Source organism: Dermacentor andersoni, chromosome 4, assembly GCF_023375885.2.
Source record: "Dermacentor andersoni chromosome 4, qqDerAnde1_hic_scaffold, whole genome shotgun sequence".
NCBI lineage: Eukaryota > Metazoa > Arthropoda > Arachnida > Ixodida > Ixodidae > Dermacentor > Dermacentor andersoni.
In genome coordinates, this window is record NC_092817.1 from 190,333,858 (window position 1) to 190,361,332 (window position 27,475).

The 27,475-nt window shown below is 44.9% G+C and overlaps 1 protein-coding gene across 1 annotated transcript in view; it reads left to right on the forward strand.

Annotated features, from left to right (window-relative positions):
• Positions 1-24,127, forward strand: part of LOC126531871 (luciferin 4-monooxygenase-like) — an 88,622-nt gene extending 64,495 nt beyond the window's left edge. Inside the window, exon 4 of the mRNA XM_055070440.2 lies at positions 23,946-24,127. Within this exon, the coding sequence (XP_054926415.2) occupies positions 23,946-24,064 (119 nt within the window). The 3' untranslated portion in view covers positions 24,065-24,127. The remainder of the gene's footprint in view (positions 1-23,945) is intronic.
• The last annotated feature ends 3,348 nt before the right edge of the window (positions 24,128-27,475 follow it).

Here is a 27,475-nt window from a genome sequence, read left to right on the forward strand (position 1 = left end):
TAACTGACAAAAGCTTTCGAGGCAGTCATGTGAAGGTGTATTACTGTGGGATGCGAACGCTGTCGAAAGCCCTTTTGAAATCAAGAGCGGAGCAAAGCTTATCGCGTTTGATTTCTTCGAATGTTTTACAGAGCGCGTATAAGGCGGGAAGGGCACTCTTCTTATGCGTGAAACCAAATTCTTTAGGATTGGGTAAATCAATATAGTATAGAAAATATTATTGACGGGATTCTAGAAGTTGTTCTAAACTTCTGGGGGCGTGATTTTGAATTCATCACAATGAACCGATTATGGTATTTTGGTTTCTTAGGGGTTGCTACAAAAAAAAGTAATACAACTTTTCTTTTGCCGTGAAATAGAGAAATTTTAAGTAAGAAATAAATCTTAAAATGAAAAATGTCACTTGCTTATGAAGAAGCAACACGTGAGAGCTCATCTGCCACTTTCAAGAAACTAAAGTTATTTCATGCTCGATATCTCCAATAATGAAAAGCGCGTCCATATCAGTTTGCGGTAAGCTATTTGTCGAAGGAGCAGAGTTAATAATCGTCGTCAGAGAATCTGCAGAATCAGCGAAGTTGTTGTGAAACGACGGTCAGGAGGTGGAAGCGGGGCAAGGTTTGCCGTGGTGTGCTGTTTTCGAAATGTGATCTAGAATGGGAGGCCGCATACGTTTCGCTTTCTTAAGGATGTGCGAAGCCACTTGAGGCTGATGTTTTAGCAAGACCAACGGGCACTTAATTAGTGGCAAAAACGTCGTAGTACCAATATTTCTAAATGTCACCGAGTTTGGAGTCTCTTGCTTTTTGAAAATTATTACGCGTTCCCCTCGTGCGTTTTCCGTTTATTTGTAAAATCTGGCGTGCAGAGGAATTCCTCCCGTCTGGTCGCGGCAGAAATGGTCGTAAATGAGTTTTACGCGAGCGTTTCGAAATTAGAAAACAGTTATTACAAATTCTAGAGATTCCTTTCAATGAAAGGGATATTGTTGAACCAAATGCAAGAAGTAGAGAGTGATTCCAGAATGTTCCGTGTGAGTGAGTGAGTGAGTGAGTGAGTGAGTGAGTGAGTGAGTGAGTGAGTGAGTGAGTGAGTGAGTGAGTGAGTGAGTGAGTGAGTGAGTGAGTGAGTGAGTGAGTGAGTGAGTGGGTGAAGTAACTTTATTTTGGTCCAGAGAAAACGCAGGGGAGACCCCGCGCCACCTGGCTAGTCCCACGTAGGGACCGCCAAGCCGAGCTTGACGACCCGATTGCGGGCACTCTGGACGGCCAGAGTTTGGTCGTTGAGTTCAGGGCTGCCCAAGAGCGCAACCCACCTATCTTCGCTGAAGGAGGAGCCGATGGCTTCACACTCCCACAACACATGGTCCAATTTTGCCCCTAGTCCACAGGCAGGGCCGTCCGCACTGGGATATCTTTCAGGGTATATGGCATGAAGAACGCGAGGTTAGGGTACGCACGGGCTTGTAAAGGTAACCGCCCGGGCTCTGCATAAGGCGGGGTGCGGGAGGGGGAATATCCGTCTTGACAGAAAGTGGTGTGTGGTGATTTCATTAAACGTGAGTAAGCGTTTCCCGCGGAGCAGGGGGACTGGTTAGGCGGCAGGGTCAGTGAGTCCTCGCGCGGCCTCGTGCGCGGCCTCGTGCGCGCCCTCGTTAGTGTTATAGGGAGAACCCTCAATCCACCCCAAGTGAGCGGGAAACCGAATGAGAGAATGCGGAGAGATACTTTTGGCGATTTGGAGAATGCGGAGGGCCTGGGGGGAGATCATACCGGTTTGGTATGTCTTAATGGCTGCCTTGGAATCACTATATATTGCCTCTCGGCGACCATCGAGCAAGGCCAGCACGATTGCAACCTGCTCGGCTACCACGGGCCTCGAAGTGCGTACCGTAGCGCAGCAAGTGAGCCTTGAATTGGAGTCGACGATGGAGACGGCGAATGCCTCTTGTTGGATATATGCCGCGGCATTCACGAAGCTTGCCGCAATGTGGTTATTGCGGACATGCGCGAGTAAAGCTGTACGCCTGGCCCGACGTCTGCCGACGTTGTTTGTGGGGTGAATATTGCGGGGAAGGAGCGCGATGTGCAGTTGAGACTTGATGTAGCTGGGAATCTGCACGGCGTCGGGGCACTGGTCGACAGGATTGATGCCCATCTCGTCGAGTATCTTGCGGCCCATCGGGGTTCCGGATAGCCTGAAGCGCTCATGTGCCTCGATAATTTCTTCGAGTGTGTTGTGGACTCCGAGCTTCAACAGGTTTTCGGTGTGGGTGCTTGCAGGTAAGCCGAGGGCAAGCTTGAAGTCCTTTCTGAGGAGTGAATTGAGCTTGTTCCTCTCTGCAACATGCCAATTATGCATGGCCGCCGAGTATGAAAGGTGGGAGAGAACAAAACCTGTATAATGCGGATGAGATTGTCTTGCTTGATTCCGCGGTGCCTGTTGGCGATCCTCCGAGTGAGGCCGACAGCAGTCTCCGTGTTGGCGGTGATCTTTCCGAGTGTGGTTTCATTGGCACCGTTAGACTCGATATACGTCCCCAATATTCGGAGCGAGCCCACTCTGGCCACCGGAGACACGTCACCAGTGAAAAGCCGTATTTCGCTTTCGGGCGCCGGTTTCCAATCACGATGGCCGCCGCCTCTGGGTCTTTTCTTGTAGAGAAGTAGCTCAGATTTCGATGGAGAACATCTGATCCCAGTGGGGCGGAGGAAGCGCTCGGTCGCTTAGATGGCGCTCTGCATGGCTGCTTGAACTTGTCCGTCGCTCCCGCCGACGCACCAGATGGTGATGTCATCTGCGTAGATGGTATGGTTGATTCCTTCAATCTTCGCGAGCTCCTTAGAAATCCCGATCATTGCGGTGTTAAATAATGCTGGCGAGATGAATGAGCCCTGATGCGTGCCGCCTCAACCGAGGGTGATCTCTTGCGAGAGATATCCTTCGATATTGAGCTTGGCAGTTCTCTGCCTAAGGAAGGATCGGACGAAGTCGTAGGCCCTCTTCCCGAGCTCGAGGCCGCCAATACACAATGTTCCATGTTCAAAATTTTTGTAAGGTATTTTAGTTTATGCTTGTTTTTTTACAGAAGAGTGAGAATAGAGTGTTTTTATGTTCAGTGTTTGCGAATCGCTAACGAACCAGTCACAACCACACAAGGCGAGAAAAAGTGAGCCAAAAGTATCATCCATCTGGCTGTAAGCAACGTGCTCTTAATACATAAGTTGGCATGGACGGTTATTAGGTACTAAAATATCATTGGCGGACGACAATTGCAATGAGTGTGCACCACCGCGCGTTTCCCTGAATCGAGCCCCAAAGTTAGCGTTGAGCATCGAAGGCCGGCAATAAATATAAATGAGTGCATTGTAAGAGTTATGTGAACATGAAGTTCCCCGATCAATCTAGTTCTACTCCAGCATGAGACAATGCACCAACTGCAGTGATCCAAAATGTAAAAGTGGCAGTCGTGAAGTTCCCTGCTACTAACAGCACTGAGGTGTGGAATACAGGTTGTCACACATAAATTGGGCCTATATTTTAAATATAAAAGGCCCTTGGGACACGAGTTGAACCGAATGCATAATGTTAGCACTGGTCTAGAGTTACGCAGGCTATCTTTTATTTTCCCCTTAACCAACGGATTCATCATCATCATCATCAGCCTAGTTACGCCCACTGCAGGGCAAAGGCCTCTCCCATATTTCTCCAACTGCCCCGGTCATGTACTAATTGTGGCCATGTTGTCCCTGCAAACGTCTTAATGTCATCTGCCCACCTAACTTTCTGCCGCCCCCTGCTACGCTTCCCTTCTCTTGGAATCCAGTCCGTAGCTCTTAGTGACCATCGGTTATCTTCCCTCCTCATTACATGTCCGGCCCATGCCCATTTCTTTTTCTTGATTTCAACTAAGATGTCGTTTACCCGCGTTTGTTGCCTCACCCAATCTGCTCTTTTCTTATCCCTTAACGTTACACCCATCATTCTTCTTTCCATAGCTCGTTGCGTCGTTCTCAATTTCAGCAGAACCCTTTTCGTAAGCCTCCAGGTTTCTGCCCCATATGTGAGTACTGGTAACACACAGCTGTTGTACACTTTCCTTTTGAGGGATAGTGGCAACCTACTGTTCATGATTTGAGAATGCCTGCCAAACGCACCCCAACCCATTCTTATTCTTCTGGTTATGCGGATTAGTTATGTCTAATTATTCAACTCTTTCAGCATTGGCTATAGACCTCATGTGTGATACGCAAAGTTGTAGAGCACCTTGAGAAATCTCTCAATAAATTATTTCCAGCACAATATAGCTCACGTGGTCCTTTATTCCGCGTTCCAAAGAAAGCCCGCAAAATGGTAAAAAAATACCACGTGACGGGGCGTTTGCGCAGTGCAATGGATGAACAAGATGGGCTCAGCCTCAGAAACTCAGCCGCTCCGGTGGCAGAGGTAATTGGCGCCATCCATCAGGAGGGCGAAAAAGCAAATCCGCTTCCCTTGTACGACCTCCTAGATCGGATGCGCCAGCGCGTGCCGATCCAGGAAGCCGTGCCCTCTCCCTCCTCCTTTCAACTACTCTCCCCTTGTCCTATCTCGCAACTCCCACCCCTTCCACTGTCTTGCGCGTGCCCGCTGGCCCGGCGCCAGCTTAGCCCGCTGCGTGTCGTTTCTTGTTTCGCTGCCTGCTGTTATCGGGAAGCACGGGCTGCTGTGCGTTGACCGGCGTGGGCAGTTTCGTCAGTTTCGTGGTCAGCGATAGCTGTGTGCTTGTGCTCCGCGATGTTTCAGCCGTTTCACAAGTCGCACCGGTCGTGCATTGTGCAGTGGTGCACGAATACCTCGAAACCAAGCCCTGGAAGGTTCTTCCGGTTGCCTAAAAACAACAGCAGAGCGCGCATGCCCAAGCACATCAGAAGGCTCATGTACACGAACACGGCCCTGTCCATGTGACGCTCCATGAGTCCCCGGACGTCGTTGCGCCTTGATTCTGCTACGTTTACCCCGTACCGGTAGACAAAGCTGACAAATAGAGGTTCCTCCTCATTGTCACCTGGCCTATGACTTTTGCTATCTGTGCCAAGTCTCAGTCTGCAACTTCAGTTGCTTGCCCACCTTTTCATTCCACCCTCAGTGCTTTTTCTGTGTGTCAGGTTCTACAAACGTACTAACAGCTGAAAAAATCACTCAAATTATCTCAGTAATCGCTGATGGGAAAACCGCGCGAACAACCTTCATGTAGAGGCATGATACACTTTTTTTTTCTGGAAAGCATGAGCATTGCAAGTGTCCTAAATGCAGATTTTGCAAGTCGTGTTCATTGCAGAAAGGAGGGCCGAGTAGGGGGTAGGACTTATTGCCTTAAGTGACGTAATTTTGTTGCTAAGGATTGCATTCGGAAAATCGTGTTGTTGGTTCATTTTACCTGGTGTTTAGTTGAGTAATAGACCTTTCTGCTGCTGCCAAATACTATTACCTTCTGTTCTCCCTTGCCGCCGTTAGTCAAGTTGTGGCCAAGTGGAAAATAATGCGATAATGTGTATTTCCGTTTTTATTACAACGTTATATTTGTTCTGCCAATGTCTTTTTCATTTTGTTGAGTAGTAATGAAGGTGTCACGCATTTCATATACTTTTGCGCAGGTTTATAAGTAAGCTCTTAATTTTTTTTGGTATGGCTGTCAATCAAACAATCGCAGCATTTTATTCTATTTTTTAGGTATTTTGCGTGTCATTGTTTTTGCCATTACCAGTGGATTTCCCTTTGTTGAGTTGGAATGGCGATGTCATATAAACGTCGTCCCGTTTTGTGAAATATCTCAGTGAGTATATCGGAAGATCTCAGTGCGCATATCAGAAGCTCTTTTACACTTTGGTCTTTAGGGCATTATATCAAATATTTTTTTGTTTAGCAACCATGTTCATATCAACCATTTTTCACTTTTGTTTATTTTCTGAGCGTGTTTCATACGAAATTATGCGAAAATATTTGTTTTCGGAAACGGAAGTCGACAAAACGAGGCCAAATATCTGTTGTGTAGGAAGTGGAATTTACATATGTTCTTGCATATGCTGGCATACCCAAAGTATGGACAAGACTGCGTGCATGCTAACGCAAATGAAGCCACGGTCACAAAGGGTGCTCGGGGCAGCGCACGAGCGCGATAGAAAAAAAATACGCAACGGGGACAGGCAGAAAGAAAGGAAAATAAATGCACGCGGGGCTTTGGGAAAGGTGGAGAGAGAGCGGAGTGGGCCGTAGTAATAAAATAAAAAAAACAATGAGCGCTAAGGTGAGGAGGTGCCGCGCGGCTGCTGTTTCTGTTGGCATGATAACGTAAACACGTGTATGCGCCGCCATTTCGCCGAAGTACCACCCTCAAGCTAGGGTCGTAACTGAATGGGACCTTTGTGCTAGCATCGAAAGAGCGTCTGCTCAAAAACAGACAAAATTATCTAACAGTTTCCCTAGAATCAGCCCAAAGTCGAGGCACAAGATTCATATATTCGTGCTATTCATATAACGTTAGTATATCATCATTGAAAGCAGAGGCAGGTTTAACATCTCTAGCTTGTAGACGGCGTATTACTAGTATGTGCTTGTTTCATAAACTTTATTACAGCTCACTTCGTCATCCGCCCTACATCAATCCGCCGGCACGTATTTCCTCCCGCATTGGTCATCCCCTTCAAGTTGCACGGCCTCGTACGCACGCTGCTACATTCGCATCTTCATTCTTTCCGCTCTCAGCCCCGGACTGGAACGGCCTTCCACACGACATCACCGCAATCACCTGTACATCTATATTTCTAAATTGTATAACTACTGTATTTAACAGCGAATAATTGATGTTCATTACGTGTTTTCTTTGTTTATTATATGATTTATACATGTGACCCAACCCTTATGTAACACCCCCAACCCCGGAGGTCTTTAAGGTAATAAAGTGAAGTGAAGCCAATGGTAGCCAAGCGGAGGTTCACCCCTGGGGGTCGGCTGTAGCAAAACTGGCCCACGACAGGGCGTTATGCCAGGTCTAGGTCCTGGGCATACGGCTCTTATCGCATGACGGCGCAAATGCATCCTGCTGGCCGAGCGTTGCCGAAGTGCTAAAACGTCTAAGGCCATCGAAAAGAAAAGACGAAAGGAGCATTTTGATTCTGCTTAAAAGAAGGAAAGGGCGAAGAGCGTGGGAACGATGGATGGCGATGACGGCTGCTACAATTTTGCCTTTGTGCACAAATGACCTTGTAGTAGTTTTCGAATTGAACAATGATGCTACAACATTAAACCTTAGGGCTCGAATAGCAGCGAATAGATTGCACGGGAACAAAACTAACTAATGGTAAAAGAAACCTTGGCTGTATTCAAGAAAGATAAGGCATGTCTTCTTCAGACGATGACTCTTTCTGCTATGGTCCCGTCTGCTGTCCTTCTCACACTTCTTGTCTACCAGACATTCTTTTTTGATCTCGTATTGCAAGCGTGCGCATCGCTTCTTGGTCGCAGTATCGGGAGGCCGCGTCTGGCTTCACACTTGTGCACCGTGACCGGCGCTTCAGTCCCTGATAGAGATCGCGCGTTATGCATACCTCGTTTGAAGCAATCCCAGCGAACTGCAATATATCCAGTGCTCCTCAGGCGCCCGTATCCCTGCATGTCCTCCACAGCAACGCTATTCGTCTGTGACCAACGTGGAGCAGCAGATATGGCTTATTCCAATGAGGAGAGGGCGGATACGGTTTTGGCTGCAGGTGCGGCAAGTGGACGTAGAAGGCGCACAGTTGAGATATTTCAACGCTGGCATCCAGGTACGCGTCCGAGCTTCATAACGCTTGTGCGTGCTAATGAAACGCTGAGACAAACTAGTTTTACGAAGAAACGACAAAAATATTCTATCCTGGGCGAGGAAGTGGAAACAGCTATTCTGTCAAAAGTTTTCTGAACACCCACCTGCAAGTGTTTGTAGTATGGGTACTGAAGCTAGAGTGTCAATGTCTCCAGTGTGGAGAGTACTTAAGAAGAGGCAACTTCATCCCTACCACGTGCGGCTGCACCAGATGTTCGAGCCCCGCGATTTCCATGCTATCTTCACACGTAATGGCAAAGTGAGCATGCACAACGCTGACTATTGGAGCGAAGAAAACCCTCACTGGGTTTTGAAGACACATCACCACTATCAGGGGTCGGTTACCATGTGATGTGGAATTTACGGTGGCACTATCATCGGCCCCGTGTTTTTTGCTAATACGCTTACAGGCGAAAGATACGTCTACGACATCCTTGATGGGGCGCATGAGGATTTTCTTGGCGATGTTCCATGGGCTAGGATCAAGGACATTTGTTATCAGCATCACGGTGCTCCTGCGCACGGCAGCAGAAAATCTTGCAAATGGCAACATGAAGTATTCCCATAGCATTGGATTGGACGGCATGGGCCCATCGCTTGACCTGCGCGGTCGCCAGAGTTAGCTCCCGTCGATTCTTTTCTCTGGGGCTACGTCATGGATGAAGTATATAGACACCAGCCACAACATCACAGTACCTAAAATAAATAAGACAAGTCTGCAACTCCATCACTGATACCATGATCAAGAACGCCAAGTAATATGTTCCTATGAGATGCGAAATGTGCATTACAGAGGATGGTGACCTCTTCGAATCAAAGGGCGCTTTTTGTATTGAAGGTCACTGGAAAATCACTCCGGCCCAACGCCGCCTCCCCACCTATCCCCATTACACTCCATCGGCAGGCTGCCAGCTCTCGTCCGTTTAAAGCATAAAAAAATAAAGCTATATTCTTGCTCTCTTTCGCCTCCTTAGACGCTTTATAGCTTCGGCAACGCTCGGAGAGCAGCATGCCTTTGCACAGTCATGTGATAAGATCTGCGTGCCCAGATACCTACACCAGGCATAACGCCCTGCCACGGGCCAATCTCGCTGCAGCCGACCTTGTTTATCCATCGCACGCTTGACAGCAGCACAATAACAGTGAGCAGGCGCCCCGTCACGTGGTATTTGTTCATAATTCGCTGGCTTTGGAACGCGAAAAAAAGGACCACGTGACATATATCGTGTTGGAAACAATTTATTGAGACGTTTCTCAAGGTGTTCTACAACTTCGCGTATCACACTTCGGGTCTGCCGCCAATACTCAAAAGTTCACTAATTAAACACAGCTAATCCTTTAGTCAAGGGGAAAATAAAAAAAATAACCTGAGGAAATGTGGGTCAGTGCAAACATTACGCAGTCGGTTCAACTTGAGCTCGGAGTGCCTTTCATTTTGAAAAAGATTGCACAAATTGTGCGGGGCAACCTCTATAATTATGCCGCATGCATTAACGGGTGCCAGAAGGGTTAGAGAGAATGTGCCGAAAATGCACACAGTTGGGTCAGCGACACCACTGTGGTGAACAACGCGTATGTTACAGGAGTTACAGAGCGCTGCAATGAAATGACACAAGAAATGGTGTCTACTCTCGTCAGCGCAGCTGCCTGTGCGGTCGTAGAATTTCAACAAATACGTCCCTGGGCTGAACCACTGGTCGAACAAGTTCGGAACTGTTCCTCAAAAATGTTCTGGTTCGTGTCCGCTTCTAAGATGGCACAAAACATAAGTTAGCTTCGGTTTTGGTTTTGCTGGAAATAACGGTTCAGCTTCGCTTTTAGGCTGAGTTGCGGTTTGGTTCGAACCCCTGCTTCGATCATTGTGCACTGTGCAAGGTAAGCGTCGAGAGTACGCATTTCTTCGTCGTAGAAGTTCTGGCGAAAGCATTAAATAACGAGTGATACTAAGGTAGGTGGCATTAGGTAGGTCCCTGTACCATCCAGCAAATGACACTAAAATTTGATGCTGTAGCAAGGTAATGTCATTTTCTCTGCCCGCTTGGCAGCTGTATCAGAACGCAGTGGATCTATTGGCGTTCAGAATATCGTATGCGTTCTGAACGCCAGCCTGCGGTGTACAACAATCAGACAGGTTGGAGTAGAATGACTATAGGCGTAACATGCCACAGAAATTACATTTACCAGCATGCGTGTACTTCTTCTTTGTCCGTCTTGATTTTGACCTGTACAGTCATAGCAAATAGCACGATACCTATTGTGAAAGCTGCGATCGCGCGTATAAATTCCCGCCTTTTTCCTGCGCTTCAATAATCTAAACGAGCGTTGCCATACTACGCAAACTAATATTCGCGACGCCTTAGAAATATCTGTTTCCATACATTATTTCATGGCCACAAGCGTAACAAATATTCCATTTGAAGTACACCGTATCAAATAATTTTGTTCCGCATTTAAAGTGTTGGCCCTCGCTTTCACATGCTCGTAATCTCTCAGCCACATCGAAATCAGCCACATCAATGTTCACAAGTTCTCTTTATTTCCTCGCGCAATTTTTTTATTGGAATACGTTAGCTGAGGAGGCAGTGAACTCCGCCGCACTGGAATCATTTGTTCAATGTATTAGTAACATCAAGCTGTGTTGAAATTCGGGTCCAAGTGGTTTACACTCTGAGTAGAAAATATCACCTTCTTCGAGTATTCATTTATGTCATCTATGTCCAGTGTATTGCCATGTTTCTTTCTTCACTTTTGTATGTATTATATCTTTGCAATTATGTCAAGTAATTAGTTTAAATTTACTTCTCTTGTTTGGATTCTTAGTATCCACTCCTGCATGGGCCCGAGAGGGGCTTGCAGTATCTGTAAATTAAAAACAGATCTCGCTCACTTGGTTGTGCCCTGAAGCCGTGCGCTACAAGCGGGTTGTTTTCGACGGTATAAACGTTCCATAACAGGTATACTCAAGAGCATCTTCACGGTTCCTTGAAAGTATTCCTTTTTCCAATATATTTGTCCCATTATTTAGGACATTGTTTTACATTGTGTTACTAGACGAAATTCGCACTTGATGAAAACGCAGTCAGTTTCCTCATTAAAATTAGACTGCTGCAATTGCTCAGCTATAGCACATGGCAGACTTTGTATGTAACACTCCCGTTACTCGTGACATCGCTGCTCTAATGTGGCATGAAAATGGTTTGCTTTCTTCGTCATGTTTAAATGGCATCAAGCTAGAACAAACACTTGCGTCCTTCTAAAAAACTTAAGAACAATATCCCTGATTGAGGAAAGCTGCCTATAATTAGGTACGCGGGTACTCTCAGGTTTGACCCCGCTGATGCTTTATATTCACCACAAAGTGTTGGGTGACAAAACAGAAGATAGAGTGGTGGCTGTCTCCCTCATTCTACAAAAGAAAGGTCTGAAAAAGCCACACTTCACCTGTCGTCTGTGAAGCAATCCTTTAGAAACATTCTTCTTCAATGAACGCCGTTATACAACATGGAACCTGCCGTGGTTCCTTAGCGGCTATGGTTTTGGGCTGCTAAGCACGAAGTCGCGGGATCAAATCCAGGCCCTGGTGGCAGCATTTCGGTGGGGGCTAAATACGAAAACGCCCGTGTACTTAGATTTAGGTGCAGGTTAAAGAACCCCAGGTTGCGCGAATTTCCGCAGTCCTGCACCTTGGCGTGCCTCATGACCATACACTCTAAAAACAAAGAGAGTGCCGGGCACTCTCTTTGAGGGAGTAGCGGCTTGTCCCATATTTCACTCTTTTTTCGAGAGTAGATCGACTCTCTTTGAGAGAGAGTAGGTCAACTCCTGTTGACAGAGTTTTGTTACTCCACCGCAAGGGATTGCTAGTACTCTTCTGCAGAGTGATAATACTCTTCCCACAGGGAGTGCTAGTACTCTTCCGCAGAGTGCTAATGCTCTCACCGCAGGGGTAATAGGCACTCCACCAGACCGAGTACTTCTACTCCCCCAAACAGAGTGTTAGTACTCTTCTCAATACCCTCTTAGCGAAGTCCTGGCCACGCATGCAGGCAGGAAATCAGATCAAATTAGGGTCGCTGATACACCGTTCCCTAGGCGGCTCCTCAGAGTCAGTGGCCCAATTCCAAGCGGCCTTCATAATAGGCGTGAGCAATGTTATGCAGGATTTTAAAGTCATTTTTCCTGGCTATTTGCTGCCTACCATGAGGCGTGACTGCTCGGAATCGGCCTATGCGTATGTGTCCCGAACGCCACTGCGGAGAAACGAAAAAGATAATTAACATTCAATCATCTTCGCACATTTCACAATCAGGAGACACATAATCTAATTAGAACACAATAGTCGAGGGAATCACATACTTATGGAGAACCACATTGCTCTATACATCACGTGGATTCGAACCCGCGTACACTCGCATCTATACAATTCAAAGCACACATCCTAACCATTACACCACAGAGCCTCCACGCTCAGTCGTGTTCTTTTAGAGGTTATATACATAACAAATGTATTTGAGGAATCGGCTGTGGTGGGTGGAGTTTCTCTGCAGTGTGCTGTGCTGTTGTGTACTGGAATACGTTTGCGTTTGCATCATTTCCATTCCTTGCTACGACTAACGAAGGCAGACAACGTAGACGACGACGTGAGAACTATTCACGGCTTGTCGTCACCCCAGGAAAATAACAAATGTGCCGTTCAGCTCACGATCGAGTGCTTTTCCAGTCCATGCATTATATGTTCTCCGAAAATACGCTGATACAAAGTATCGTGCCAACCATCCACGTATGTGAATTTAAGTCGCGCGTATACTGGTGAGCATTTCTGTTTATTTTTTCCGCCAGTTCCATTCGTATCTGGTCAACTGCGACGCCAGTACCAGGCATTTCGACGTGCCTCACGCTGCCATGTAGGCGTTCTTTCCAAGTGCATTAGTTTAGAGTTTGGTTCAGTCCGCTGTGAGCTGTTGTCCTGCATTAGCAGCGGATCGTTAGCGTTTTGAAGAGCATGCATTCCAGCATTTGGAGACTGCTTATGCCGATAGCCGCGTCACATGCATTGGCACGCATGTTTAAATAACTAATGTGTCCACTTGTTACGCGTGCACTGCTCGCATCCTGTGGCAGTGCTCGTTCTAAAAGCTTCGAAGACCATCTACATTCATACGTGTGTTCAATATATATGCACAGGATGGACTTGCCGGCTAGTTGGTTGAGCATTTTGGAAGAAACAGCGCAACACAAGGACGACGCAAGAACATGGACCACACCACGAAGCGCTGGTGTGGTTGCTTTTTTTCGTCCTGGTGTTTGCGCTGTTTCTTCTTCCACGATACACGCACACCACAGGTACGCGAAAGTTTAGGAGCATAGGGCGTTAACTTTGTTTTCCCCGTTTCGTCTCAGTGTCAATGGCACAATGCGTTGCCCGGAATTGCGCACGCTTACCCCCATATTCAGAAATGAATCATAACTTGAAGCCCATGCTTGGCTTGATCTAAATGACGCAAGTCGTGAACGCACCAAAAAAAAAAGGCAGTGAGCGTCTGGGGGACGGTCGCACCAGATGTCGTTTATATAAAGTCAAGCATGAGCTTCGTATTAATATACATTTATGAATACGGGGGTTAGTCATCTACTTCTCACAGAACATGTCGAAGAAACGCCCAGCAAAACCAGGCACATTCGTAAACTTAACTAGGCAATACGAAGCTCCATAGAGAAAGAGTGGTATTAAAAGCTTTCAGTATTTTTCTTTACTCCAAAATGGTTGCGCTCTCGTGGCTTCAATGTACAGAGATAGTGCAGCGTTAGCTAAAAAGCATGAATTTCCGAACTCCATGCCAAAATAAACTTGTAAAATTATTTAGGTGCTAGAATCCAGGGTTTGTAGCGATCCTTGAAAACCCTTTATTTCTAAAATGCCATTTTCAAGGCATTGAAAACCCTGGAATTTTTAGAAGTACTGGAAAGTCCTTAAATTGTACACTTGGCTAGACTTAGTAGACATTGCCAAGCGTTTTTTTCCCTTGTGTGACACTCTTCGCATGTCACAGAGAATTATCTGTGGAGGTAATAGAAGGAAAGCGACATCCTTAAAGTTGAAATTACAAAGGAGCTGCAGATACCAGTTTTAGGCACATGGAACCGGCGACAAATGTACTTGGAGGAGCAGAAGCAAGAAGCTCAACAGTTGAGGCATTCAAAGAAAAGCCGTGATGAGTACATTGAGAGCTACAGACACAATAAAAGGAAATTACAAATGACTATTCCTTATTTGGTGGTGAAAAGCTGAGGCAACAGATGACATCCCATAAACTGTCAAACCAAACAGTATTCAAAAACTGCAAACGTTGCAGGTCCAAGTAGTTAATTGTGCTATTGCAGAAAAACTTTGAGCGCTTTTTTGAAATGCTTCCTTGTGTGCGTTTAGTGATGGGCGGTGAAAGGCAAATTAGCAGTCTTTCAGATGTTTGAAATCAGTGAAATGCGATTTGTTTTGTATTCTTTTGTTTGCATTAAAGTTAACGATGTTGTTGAACAAGTTATTGCCTGTCCAAACTACTAAAAAAATCGCACGAAGTCCTTAAAGTTAGTGTGTCGGGGCCTCGAAAGTTCTTGAAAACCATTGCATTTTTTTCTTTAATATTGCTACAAACCCAGTAGAACAACTGTCATGGAGTAAAAACCTTGGCTGAACAGGGGCTTATACGAAGAGCACAGGAAGACTAGAAATGCAGTAGTAGGCATGGAGGGCCCTGAAAAAAATGTGCCACATCTGCTCGTCTGCCTTATGTTTCTGCATTGACTGTCACATTTTTAATAGAAGTGCACTTACTGTTCTACTCCAATAAACGCAACATTACCAACTTCAGTGTGGGGCAGTCCTTCAGCCAGTGCAAACTTTTTCTGTACATCGCTGTTAGCTCTGTCATTTTTCCAGCATTGTAGTACAAGATTTGTTAAACTGGTTTCGCAGAATATGAGCAGTATACTCTTAAATTAGCTGTTTATTTGTATGCACAAGTTCAGGTTCTCAGTTTGGTTGCATGACAAGTTGCCATACCTCAATAGATACAAGAAAAATGTTATTAGAGTTTAATAAAATCCAAACAGTAATAATCACAACAATATAATGACATACATTTCTTTTGGCACGCATACAGCCCATGTCTTGACACTGTATAAGTTCAACTATACATCGCAAGTACTGTGTCCTGACCGCTATTACTCACATGTGTAAAACCATCACAGCAATTCTTCAACAAATATCACAGTGATTAGTGACATACACTTTGTAACTGCTTTACATGAGCATAATGTATACAAATGGTCCCTGTGTACCTACACATGACTAGTGCCACCCGAGTACTATTACTCACAGGCGTAAAACCAAAAAAGCAGTTCTTTAAAAATATCACAGCGCTTAGTGACGTACCTGCTGTAACTCCCTTGTAAAAGCTTAATACAAACACGTGAGCACACAGAAAGCTAGCAGTGGGCCTACATGGAAATACCACCGCCTCAATACTAATTCACAAGTGTAAAACCAACCAAGCAGTTCTTTAAAGAATATCACAATGCTTAGTGACATACATTTTGTAACTAGCTTATATAAGCTTTATACAAACATGAGAACATACACAAAGCTATCGGTGCACCTACATAGAAGTGCGGCCATCTGAACACTATTATTTGCAAGTGTAAGCTCAACAGAACAGTTCGCTATAGTGACGCCCATTTTGTAACTGCCTTATACAAGCTTAGTGCAAGCACAAGAATGTGGAAAAAAAAATTAAGAACTTGCTCTATGAATACACAAACAGATCAACACAAATGGTAAACATCGCTTTGAAGACACTTGACCGTGACAAAGCGCAGTGCTGTGCCGGTTGAAACTGCCATCCACAAAAGTATTGAGCAATGCTTAAACCACACGCAATAAAGTGCAGAAAGACTGCGTCTCTAATGTACCTATTTTAATTCAAATTTCTTGAATATAGGGCTCTCTTGCAGATAAGGCATCTGATCCAACTCACCTGATTTTACCCCTGCTAAATGCATACAATGCACTCAGATATAACTGGTAGTAAGAATTATAAAAGGCATTTAAAAACTTGATAGTATGATGAAGATGCATGACTAGAAAAGTTCTGTCCCCCTCGTACGTGTTAAAAACGTGCAAGTACGGCACATGTATTTTTTTCCGCAATTTTTGCATTAATGGACACCCGGGAACCTCGAACCCACAAAAAAAGAAGATACTGCTGCGTTAATAATGTTATGAATAATTTTTGTGAAAGCTTTTTACAGACAAGTTGCAGTCTCGTTTCTGGAGGTTGAGCTGTATCATGCAAAATAACATGGAAAGTGGTCACATGGGAGCATGACACTATGCCATAATGGTCGTTTCAGTTGACTCTCTGTTCCATCACTGTGACCAGTGTTATTAGAGTTTAATTAGAGTTTAACAGACACTGCTGTTCCATCACTGTGACCAGTGATGGAACAGCAGTGTCTGTGTGATTTTCAACACACTTCTGTCCTATGCCATCCTTACCAGAGTTGGCGGCACATAGATACCCAAATTTCGATAGTGTTGCTTTCTCAGGTGGTTGTTTTTGATTTGCTCAATATCAGTTGGCACTTCAGCTGCATCAAACTTCTTTTTTACCTCTTCAACCACAACATAAACAACAATCTTATGACACCTGTGTTGTCCTACTAGTTGCCTACAAAGACCAGTTAATCTAACAACAACACTGACAGTCTCTACTATCTTCTAATGGAGAAGATGTGTGTCCCACCATGTGTTCCACATTGTTGCCGCTATGTGGGCTGGCTGGGGAGGCAACAACTGTAATATGTTTTCATATCTTAAAGTGATGCTTGTACTGTGTTATAACACTTAACTTAGTCTTGCACTTGCTGCACAAGAACACTGGCTCACAGTCGTGGTGAAAAGCTTTTGTATGTTGAGCAAATGAGTTGTATGCACTACAAAAAAAGTCACAGTGATAGCACACATGTTGCTCTACCAGGCCTGGTGCGGTTCCTTCTGACACTGCTGCTGATGCTGACACACTGCTGCTTGCCTCGTACACTGTTGCAGCTGCAGTAGAGATGGCCGTCTCTGTATCTATTGCTGCCGTGCCACCTGTCATGGTAACTTCAGGTGGTATCGGGCTCACTTCTGCAAAAGAGATGTCGTTTGCCCCTTGAGGGCTCTCGTCATCAGGGCCAATAATTTCGTAGGCATTGTCTCCTGCATCGAAGAACCAATAAGAACAACCTGAATTAATAAACATAGCTCTAAAAAGTACGGACATCAAAACTTAACCACAAGCTTTGCACATCAGTGACCAGGCTTAATGAATAATACTTGCAGGAGGAGTTGCACAATTGTGTGTGTACATTACCGTTAAGCCTCATTAGAAGAGATACTCAAGAGGCACGGGAAACGTCTCTCGAAACCAAAAATTTTAAAACACTCAGGAGCCAGACTAGATCACTTTATTATGCATCATCACTAAAGTATGTTTAGATATATCTGAACGAATAATTGCTCAGGGTGGCTTAAAGGGCCCCTAAACCACTTCTCGACATCTTTTGAACATTTCAAGTAAACACGCGCATCAAAATCAGAATGCCGTCACAATTGACGATGCCAAACGCCACAGTGCGTAGCACTGTGGGAGCACCACAATATAAAGAAAACGACCCCGTGCGCCTCTCTGGACCTATCCTGCACCCCCCAGTTTGTCCTCATGACATAAGGAAACAACTTGATTGCAGTAATGGCTGCATGTGATCTGACTTGATTGAAACAAACAATACGTAAGGTTTCCCTGTATATAATTTTATCAGAGTGCTTTTTAGATGTCCTGCTGGCGATTCTGGCTGCACGATGTTTCTCATGCTTTTTGGCACGATTCCTTTCTGTTCCACTCCACTCTTTTTTCTGGTTTTCTCCCCTTTCCCTTCCCCCTTGCGTAAAATAGCACACTTGAAGTATCAAATCTGTTGAATTATTGTGTGTATCAAACCTGTTAACATGCGGGCTTCTCTGTGGTCTGTGTTGTATTTTTGAAATATATGTACATTCAGGAGTGCCTGCATGCTCTTCTCCCCTGCTCCAGTGACGAAAAGGAGAGCCTTTTTATGTACCATAGTAAAACATTCACAGGTTTTCGATGTGCCCATTACATCACTTATCATATGGATCTGTCACAATACAGAGTAGCAGTGGTCCATAATACTAACCCATCCCAACATAACTATAAATTAGCACATACCGACATGCTGTGAAACAGCTGTTGCAAAGACGCTGGTGCTGGCAATTTCTGCAGCACTGCAGTGGTACAGCCGAGTGCCACCTGTATAGTGACATATGCATATGCATGTTAGCAACTCACTAGTTGCTGATGGTTTCATAAGCTTTACACTACGCAATAAAGTAATCTAGACAACTTAGTTGGAACAAATACACATAATTAGGACACCATTTAAAGACTAATTGCCCGATTAATTGCCCCCAATCTCTCACTCACTAAGGAATAATACTACTGAAACATCGTTGGAGAGCTCAGATTAACACAGCCCATAAAGGACAAGCTTTCTTTGAGGAAAACAGCTATAACAGCGGTTAGTTTTCTTGATCATTTTATGTGCTAGCTTTGATTTAAATGTCATGCAGTACTATAAAATATGAAGTGCCGCATTTCTAGCAGCAGAAGGCGTCGTCAGCCTCATGGTACAACGGATTTTCGCACTGTTTGTGTCAGTGAGCCGACAAATACAAAGAAAACCGAATTCACGCATACATATACTGTGCCAAGTGCACTCCTCCTTCTGAAAACGCAGCCGCCAGTTCCAATGCTGCTGAAAGGAAAGGTTATATAGAGTGCGAGGCTGCATGGAACTACCACTTATGACTAAGTGTATGATCTGCTGATTGGAGAAGTAGTCACATGCTATTTCTAGTCTCTTTTAGAAGCATTACTAAAGGATGAATTAAAATCTATTCATAAGTCACGAATTTCACGCATCCACAGTTTGGTTAAATAACTTGTGAGAAAAAGACATGTTTACCTGGAATAGCAACCATTTTTGCCGCTGCAATATTTTCCTTCGAATTAATGAAATAACTTTACAGCGTCATAATATATTGTGTTTCTCGCAACTACTTGCCGGCAGTGGCGAGTTACAGTGTTTATATCTGACTCATTGGGCGACAATACTGCCAAACACAAATGCTTCACGAACACGAGAACACGTCCCTCGCAGAGAATAGCAACCATATATGCCTCTGTGAGACATGATCGCACCTTTGTGGTCAAAATGTAACATTAGAACGACACCACCATCTCATTAAAAAAAAAAGCCTCAGTACAAGGCAGCAGCCAACTGCATAATGTGAAATTGCAACTGATGTCCACTTACTGGTGGCCTGTGTTCGAGTCGCTTCTGGCAGTTGACTAGGTGCTGAGAAATGCACGTCCTGGGTTGTCCCTACAAAACATACAGGGTTATGTCAAATGTTGAAAATATATATACACCGGCATTTCATAAGTTGCAGAACAAATGAGTAAACTAGTAAACAACTGTAATGTAAACAGAGTACACATGATAAGATAGGCTGTCAACTGGTAATGCATTACGCGAAAAACCTAATGCATAGGAAAGACTATATTTATACACACGAAGCTGACACACAATTTAATTCGCTCTAGGTTTTTCCGTGCAGTATATTCAATTTATTATGTCTTGTGGTTAGAGCAAAATTAGTGTAAATTACGCACTAAATTATGTACCCTGGAAAACTTTTCTTCAATATGCACCTGTGCGCGCTTCGAATGAGTAGCGTTGTAAAATTTACATACATTGCATTTAACATAGTTGCTGAACACGGATTTCCTTTGCCCTGTGTCGTGTACAGTGAGCTACATATATCTGCCCCCCCCCCCCCTTTTTGTACTAGCCATACTGCGTGCCATTGCGCCTATACGCACGTCAATAAACCTCACGACACAGAAATAAAAAAATGCGCCGATCACCCGTGCCTGCATGTTGTAGGGGGCCTAACCTAACCAAGCATGGGCTGTTGCTTTCTATAGTAAACACAGGCACCGTGCTCATTGCAAGTATGTATCATGTCGCTAAGCAAATATGCAATTTCATTGTACCACTATTGTTTTATCACATGGATGTATCTGTTGAGAGGCAAGACAATAAGCAGTCACTTCTCAGAACTAATCAGCTTTTTTAAAACACATTTCTAACTTTTCAATGACACTTGCAGCTATGTGTTTGTCTCCAGAGAGCATACTTGATTTGACTTTCCAATCGGAGACATTACATAAATATACCATGTTAAGATGACTGCCTGGACTAGTTTTCTTGTCCAAATTGCATGCCAATGTATTTTGATTTTTTGACATTGGCTCCTCTGCACTACGTGAAGTCGCGCTGCACTGGCTCTTTCACATCCTCGTGTCCTTGCAGCTGCCTTCTTGCGTTATATAAAGCAGGTGCCTGAAAAATATCGTATGCAAAAGTCAACACAAGGGCATGGTGCAAAACAACATCAAGACAGTCAAGGCCATGGCAATAAAAGAAAGTCTTAGCTCTTAGTCTTCTTAGTGAAATGCATGCAAAACATCCAAATGACTGCAACCGTGAACTGCTAAATTAACTTCAATTTTAGATTTACACAAAAAAGAACTAACGGACAGTTCATCCTCGTTCGGCACGAATGTTCGAATACTCCTGCTAATGAATAGAATATTGGTCATTTTCAGACATCATAGGTCTGTCATGAGTCTGGTGTATCGCAAACACCACTTGTGACACATCCTAAGCACGTGCCCAGTGTGCCCCCCACACCATCCCTGGTTGTGCCACTGCTGAAGCCATAATTTGAGGATTATAGCTGCAAACATGATGCTCAGTAGGGATGAAAATATGGTCCTTCAGTTCAATGGATATGCCTATAAAAAAGGGCAACAAGGCTTGTTATGGCAAGCTTACCCACATTTCAATACTAACAAGAAAGTTCACTGCGACCTGCATCTAAGCTTACTAAAAGGCATGAACTTATTTTCATGTATGAGGTGCGCAATGGAGTTAATTTTTTACAGACCCGACTTACTGCTGCAGTTTGAAATCTAGCATTTTATATTCTTGAAGGCATGTAAAAGTTGCAGTTAAACCGCAGTTATTAGTTTATTACACCAACCTATTGTTCTGTGTACGACAGACTGGTAGCACGGAATTAAAGCAACATATTATTTTGATATTTTATTTCTCTACTAAAAATAGTCAAGCGATAAACACATTTTGATCTGCCATGCAATAGCAAAATGCACACATTACGCTTGTAACCCCCAGAGGAAGGCTGCTTTAGCTATTCATATGACATAACTCTGACACGCCAACTCATATTAGCAAATGCAAAGGCATGTCCAAAACAATAAGCGTACGCAAAGCGCCCTTGCCATTGTAATTCCACACAGCAGCCGTTATATTCGATGCCGATGCATAACTAGCTGCTCGACAATTCACCGAGTTCGTAGACATAAGCATCCTTTCAGTTTCGCACCGTGCACGAAAACCGCAGCATGAGACAAAACCAGACCTACCTATAATCACACCATTTCAATACATGAGCAAAAACAGTTCAGTCTTAGGGATAAACACTGTGAGAGCGATTTAGTGCGCGACGGCGACGAGCGACAAAACGGGCCGTCGCTTGAAGAGATGGCTCGGTTCTGGAAATCTAGAAATCGTCGCTCGTCGCCCGAAAGTGCTATGAGCGACTAGCCAATAGCGCGAAGCCGGAACTGGATGTACATCGCTCAAATACTACCGATTGTCGCGCGGAACGAGCAAATGATTCAATTTTTATACGTGCAAGGATAAGAACCTACGGCTAGACCTCCGAAAATATTTTATGCTACTTTTTATAGTAAAATACATCAACGCAAATTACTAAAGCACGCGTCATGCGTGATTGCAGCCCTCATGCCGGCAACACCGGGGAGGCGTCGCTCAATATCGTCGCTCGCACGGAGTATGACTTGTAGGCGACGAGCGAACGCGACAGCCATCTCCATCGCGTCGCTTGTAGCCGCCGCGCGCAAGATCGCTTATATGGGGTTTATACTTTTTTCAGCATAAAACATGGACTCCTCATGCGTTTACAGTAAGTTCAAGATAACGCGCCCAACTGACCTCTTGCAGCATGCAGCTGAATGCCTGCGGCAAAGTTTCTAACTAGCACTGGTGCTGCACGTAACTTCAGTGGTCGCAGATTCCCCCTGCGCGAGACACCGTCAAGCGCGCGGTTTATTTATAAAAAAACCATGCTGCCAGCAAAATAACGCCTTCTGTTATGTGATTCCTTAGTTCAACAGCGTTCCGTACACAGTATACTGCCAAACTGAATAAATTCAAACACAAAAAACGCACGCTAATCACGCTCCGCATAGGCTCGGAATCACAGGCTGGTGAGCGAACCAATTTAAGCGTCCTCTCGCCTGGCGTCTTATTGAACATACCATAGTTCTGGCAGCGTTTGCGATCTTTAAAGCTCTTACGGACAACGGCAAAGTGATAAAATCACATGCAGTTATCGCGACGACTGGCTTTTTCGATTGACATCGAGAGACACAGCGCGTATGCCTAGTCCGTTGTCAATCGCGTCGGCTAAGCGCAGCGACGACTAACTGGCGATAGCATGACATATACGGACAATGTGCACCTAAGTTAGAATTCACTTGCCGTGGAGGATTTGCTGTTATATCCAAGGCATGACGAACGACTGCCGTGTTTTCGTGGCTACGCGAGATGGCTGACATACGATCTCTCTTGGCTGGCCTTTGCTCCTGCTGTGCTGCTCGGCGGACGGATCACCTTTCTCCGGTGCTGTGTTGTTCCGCGATCTTGAGCGCGCGCGCGCGGTGGAGCAACTGCGAGTGAAAAAGTAGAGCGCTCGCTATGCGTTCCTTTGAACTGCGGCGGCCTGTTCACTTAGAAGAAAAACGATGTGTTCTTTGCTCAGCGTGCATGAATGAAACATTGCCATGTTCGGGGCCAGCCACCTACAGTTGAAGCAGAAGATTACGCTACGTTTTGTTCTCTATTGCCGCAAGAGTAGAACGGGCATTCTACTCTCTCTCTGAAGGCGAGAGTGAAAAGCACATTTCACTCTCTCCTTGGTGAGAGACTGAACAATGCATTTCACTCTCCTCGACATTTTGCGAGAGTAAAACGACGCTTTGAAGAGTAACCTTTCCTAGTTTTTAGAGTGTAGTAGCTCTGGCACGTAAAGCCCCATCATTTAATTTTAGCACAACATGGAGAGTTTGGTTATGCGAGTAAGTACCCTCGGCTTTACATTTTTCTCAGCTTTACACTTTAGTCCTGCATATTTCAATTTAATCTGTCGTTTGTGTACTGCATTAAAAAAGAGAGAAAGATGAAAGAAAGAAAAGGAAGGGTGGCTAACAGAAAGAAAAATCCTGCTTGTTACTTTAAAAGGGGAGGGGGAGAAAAAACAAAGGCAGCATTCATGTGATCCACAGTACCATTCCTATTCACCTGGGGGTATTAGCTGTTCGTTCTTCTAGCGTAAGGTAATTTCTAATTAAAGACGAGAGAAATATTTTCTGTATGATTCTTCCATCTTCCAGCGTAATGAAGCATCATAGAATACTTCCGTTATTAGCTTTCTGTCTGAACTTTCACAGTGATAGGGTGGGTCGAAGGGCAATTTTTGACGAGGGAAGGAACTCGAGTGGCTCAGAAGCCTTTCCGTTGGGAATCAATGACGTTCACGGCTGTTGAAACAGTAAGCGCATCATTCGCAACTACTTCCAATAGTCTAGCTTATGTTACACTGGAACTTTTTAATGTGTACCAAGAATTGTAGTAGTAGATTTGTACCGTGGTTTAGAAGATTCATCAGCTACCTGGAGATCTCGATTGGCTCATGTATGACCTGCTTTTAGAAGCAAGGTGTTGTTTGCACTGCTTAATATTTCGCAATTTCAAGGGACATTTATTGATGAACAACGGGCTATGAGTAATCGCGTGCTTTGCTTTTCAGGTAACCTTGCTGTCTACAAGCACCTGTATGGTGGTGTTTATTTTGTGGACTCTTTCCCGAAGACGGAGACAGGAAAAGTCAACAGAACAGCTCTGGCTCGCTCTCTCCTAAGTGTTTAGCTGTGCACTGTATTCTAGTATATATATATATATATATATATATATATATATGTATTTCGTTTTTAGCATTCAGAAATTTTTGCGTCACTAATATTTACGTGTGTTGCTCTAGTAGGCATTCTGCGTATTCAAGTTGTCTACTTATTAAGAATTTGATTATTCACACTACAGTTATGATTATTTGACCCCTTATATAAGTTTCCTACTTATGTAAGCAAGGTTTCTCCCTGTAATTCTTTGAGCATCGATATAAAATTTTGCCGCATTTGTGTAGCCTAACATAGCATGTCCCCCTTACTGTATGGACTTGAACGTGAGGCGCATAGCTGAAAGCCTCTTGTTTGTCCGTGGCCCCTCCACAATACGAAGCACGCCAAATCTTAATTGTGTCTTCAGTTTATGCCTAGTGTTTTGCACCGGTATGTGTCCGCTTTTATCAAGTTTCTTGTGTATATACTTTGAAATAAGGCGAAAAATTACAGTTAAGAAAGTTCACAAAATTTTGCACCGAACGTTAGGAAAGAATACCACTTATTCACCAAATGCATGCTTGATTGAGCAACAATCATGACAGCGCTGCAGCAAACTCGAGGGCTTGACAGAGGCGGACAGAGCGGATATACATCGGGTTATGTTTAGTTCGTAAACAGCATGATCTGAAGGACCCAAATAAAGTTTTAGATACCATACCATATTGAATGAGTAAATGAATTTACTCTTTTTTTTTTTTCAACTGGAAGCAAATCCTGTAGATAAACACTCGCCCGAAACTACCAGAAGGGGAATATCGCGCTACGGAGCCTTTTTTTTTTTCGAGTTTCGTTTTGTGTGCGCTGCCCAAGTGTGGGTAAGTTCCTACTCACTCGCATCACAATCCTTCGAAGCCTTATATGGCACCTCTTTATCATCGCGTTGGCGGGCTTAATGTTCCGGCTTCTATCCTGTTAGATTAAGGCAGCGCTGCATATCCCGGCTGTTCTGGCAAATAACGTAGAAGCAACGGTTACCTTGTTTGGCGGAGCCATGTTTGCAGTCCTTCCGGGTGCAGGGCCGCGAGCATGGCCACGATTTTGCTGCAATGCGTTTTCACGATGCGAGTGCCTTTCGGCGTTTTCCGCCTTCGTGAGTTGTGAAACCTGTGCACCGCCAACGCACCGCCGGTGGCGGAGCGCCCCTTCGACCGTTCACGAACGTGAACAATGCCGAAAGGCATTCGTGTCGAGAAAAGGCATCGCTACAATCTAGCGGCCATGCTGCGGATAATGCCAAGCGGGGTCCAATCGTGGCACTAATGTGCGCGTGCCTCGGCGTCGTTTCCGCGTGAGCCGCACTTCTAGCGCGTGAAAAGGGGGCGCAGCTTCGAATTTAGGTTTGGGTGATGTCCTTCGTGCTCTCAGAATTCAGGAGCCCTCAATTATCGTATGACCGCGTGACTCAACTTAAATGAACCTTTACTACATAGATAATACAGATTGGCTGTTTTCGAAATTGTAATTTAGCTTATTGCCTCACACTTTACATAAAATCAGGAAGTTTGGTTTTAAATTATATCTAACAATTGAACCACTGCTTACTCCTCATAATTTTTCATTAATGTAGACAATATTAGGCCTAGTTTTAGATTTTAGCATTACTTTGACGGAGTTATAAGCGGGAAATTTATTTTTAATGTCAACGAAAAAATTCAAAGTGGCCTCGCGTGACCTTGCGCAGAGTTTCCTAAATGACGCTTCGCACTACAAGCGCATCACAAAACACTACTTAAATTTGTTATGAGTGCATATATTTAAAGACCTGATGTCAGCCTGTTCAGTATAAGCGGCTTCTACTGCATTAGGCTTCGTGCATATTGGTGTCTGTCGCAGGTTTCCCCTGCCCCTGTATAGATGCTCTGAGAACAAAAAAGCCGCAGTTTTGCCCGAAAGTCTAAACATCTATTGCGATAGCGAATTAGTAGACAATTGTGCGAAGAAAGGATAGCAGTTTTATCGGCTTTGTGAACTTCTAAACATGCGCTTACTAACTAAATAGCTAGCATGGCGTCAAATGAGCAGGAGCGAAAATGAACACATCTTCCTGGATGACAGGAGAGACTCGCCGTCAAAACGCTGGAGTGAAGAAGCGCAGCTTCAACAGCGAGCCGAATTTATCTTCGTGCACCCTCTCACTTCAACGCCAACGAAACGGTGACACCACAGTCCACACGAAGCTATGAGTCGTCGGCGCACCTAAATTCTCTACTGATCGTAGATCGCTTTCAAGATATGCCCGCACAGCGGCGCCACACGCAACAGGCAGTGGCCGTGTCCAAGCGGCCACTCAATTGAACATTCCTTATATAGAGGACGTGCCGGCGCTTCTCGAAAAGTTTCAAAAAATGACCGAATCTGAGAAGATTTCTGACATGTTGAGAGAAATAGCTGACAACGCGTTTATACTGCTTGTATTCAAGGACTGTACAATGTTAAAGGATATTTACAAGGAATGTCAACGCTGTGAACAAGCAATAGTGGCCGCATTACTCGCCAGTTCGTTCTGCTACCCAATAATCGCAGACACATCACCATGCCAAGGCGCAGCAATATATGCGCAGTCTGCAGCGTCAGAACATATAACTCGTATTGAACACCCCGAACTAGAAGCAACAGCCCCTACGGCAGCTCTTCCAGACGTTCAGTCAGCCAGCCTACCCACCGTGTCACTCATCAGTGCAGTCGTCTGCCAGGAATTCGCAAGCCTGTGTTTGTGATGCGCCTGTTCTATGTGTGCACCGCAACGCACTCCCGCCACTGCGACCCAGACCCAGCTCTGATTGTCACGCTACTGCAATCCGGTTGAGTGGAGGACGGCAGACGACCGACCCATTTGGTACAAAGGCTCCCGCTTTAGAAACATTGCTCGTCACTGACACAGTTACAGTTCGTCGCCTTCAAACTGGAGCACTGAAGCTGGGTGTCGTCCTGAAGGCTACATCGAACGTTCCTCTCCTCGCCCTGATCCACATGGTTCAGATGTTGCCGTTTCACACTCCACGTTTAGCCGTTCACTGTCCCCACAAGGCCGTCGACCTCTATCGCCCTAAGCATGCCGGTCATTGTCCACTGCGCGGACTGGCACGTATGCTCAGAAAAAGTAAGTCATGTAGCTCTAGAAGGGGAAGCTGCGTCAATGACCCGGTATAAAAATTATGCGTTTCCCACGCACTGTGGGAATCGATGTAAGCGAAGCTTCATGCGCTGTTTGCATTGAGTGATGATAACTCATTGCGGTCCGCCTGCCATGATTACACACCCCCTGAACCACCCTACGATGCGGCGTGCAAGACAGCGACAGCAGTAGCAGCAGTAGAAAAATGCAACGATGGGGCAAACAAAGCTTCGCTTTAAAAATCCTATGTTGATAGCACCTACG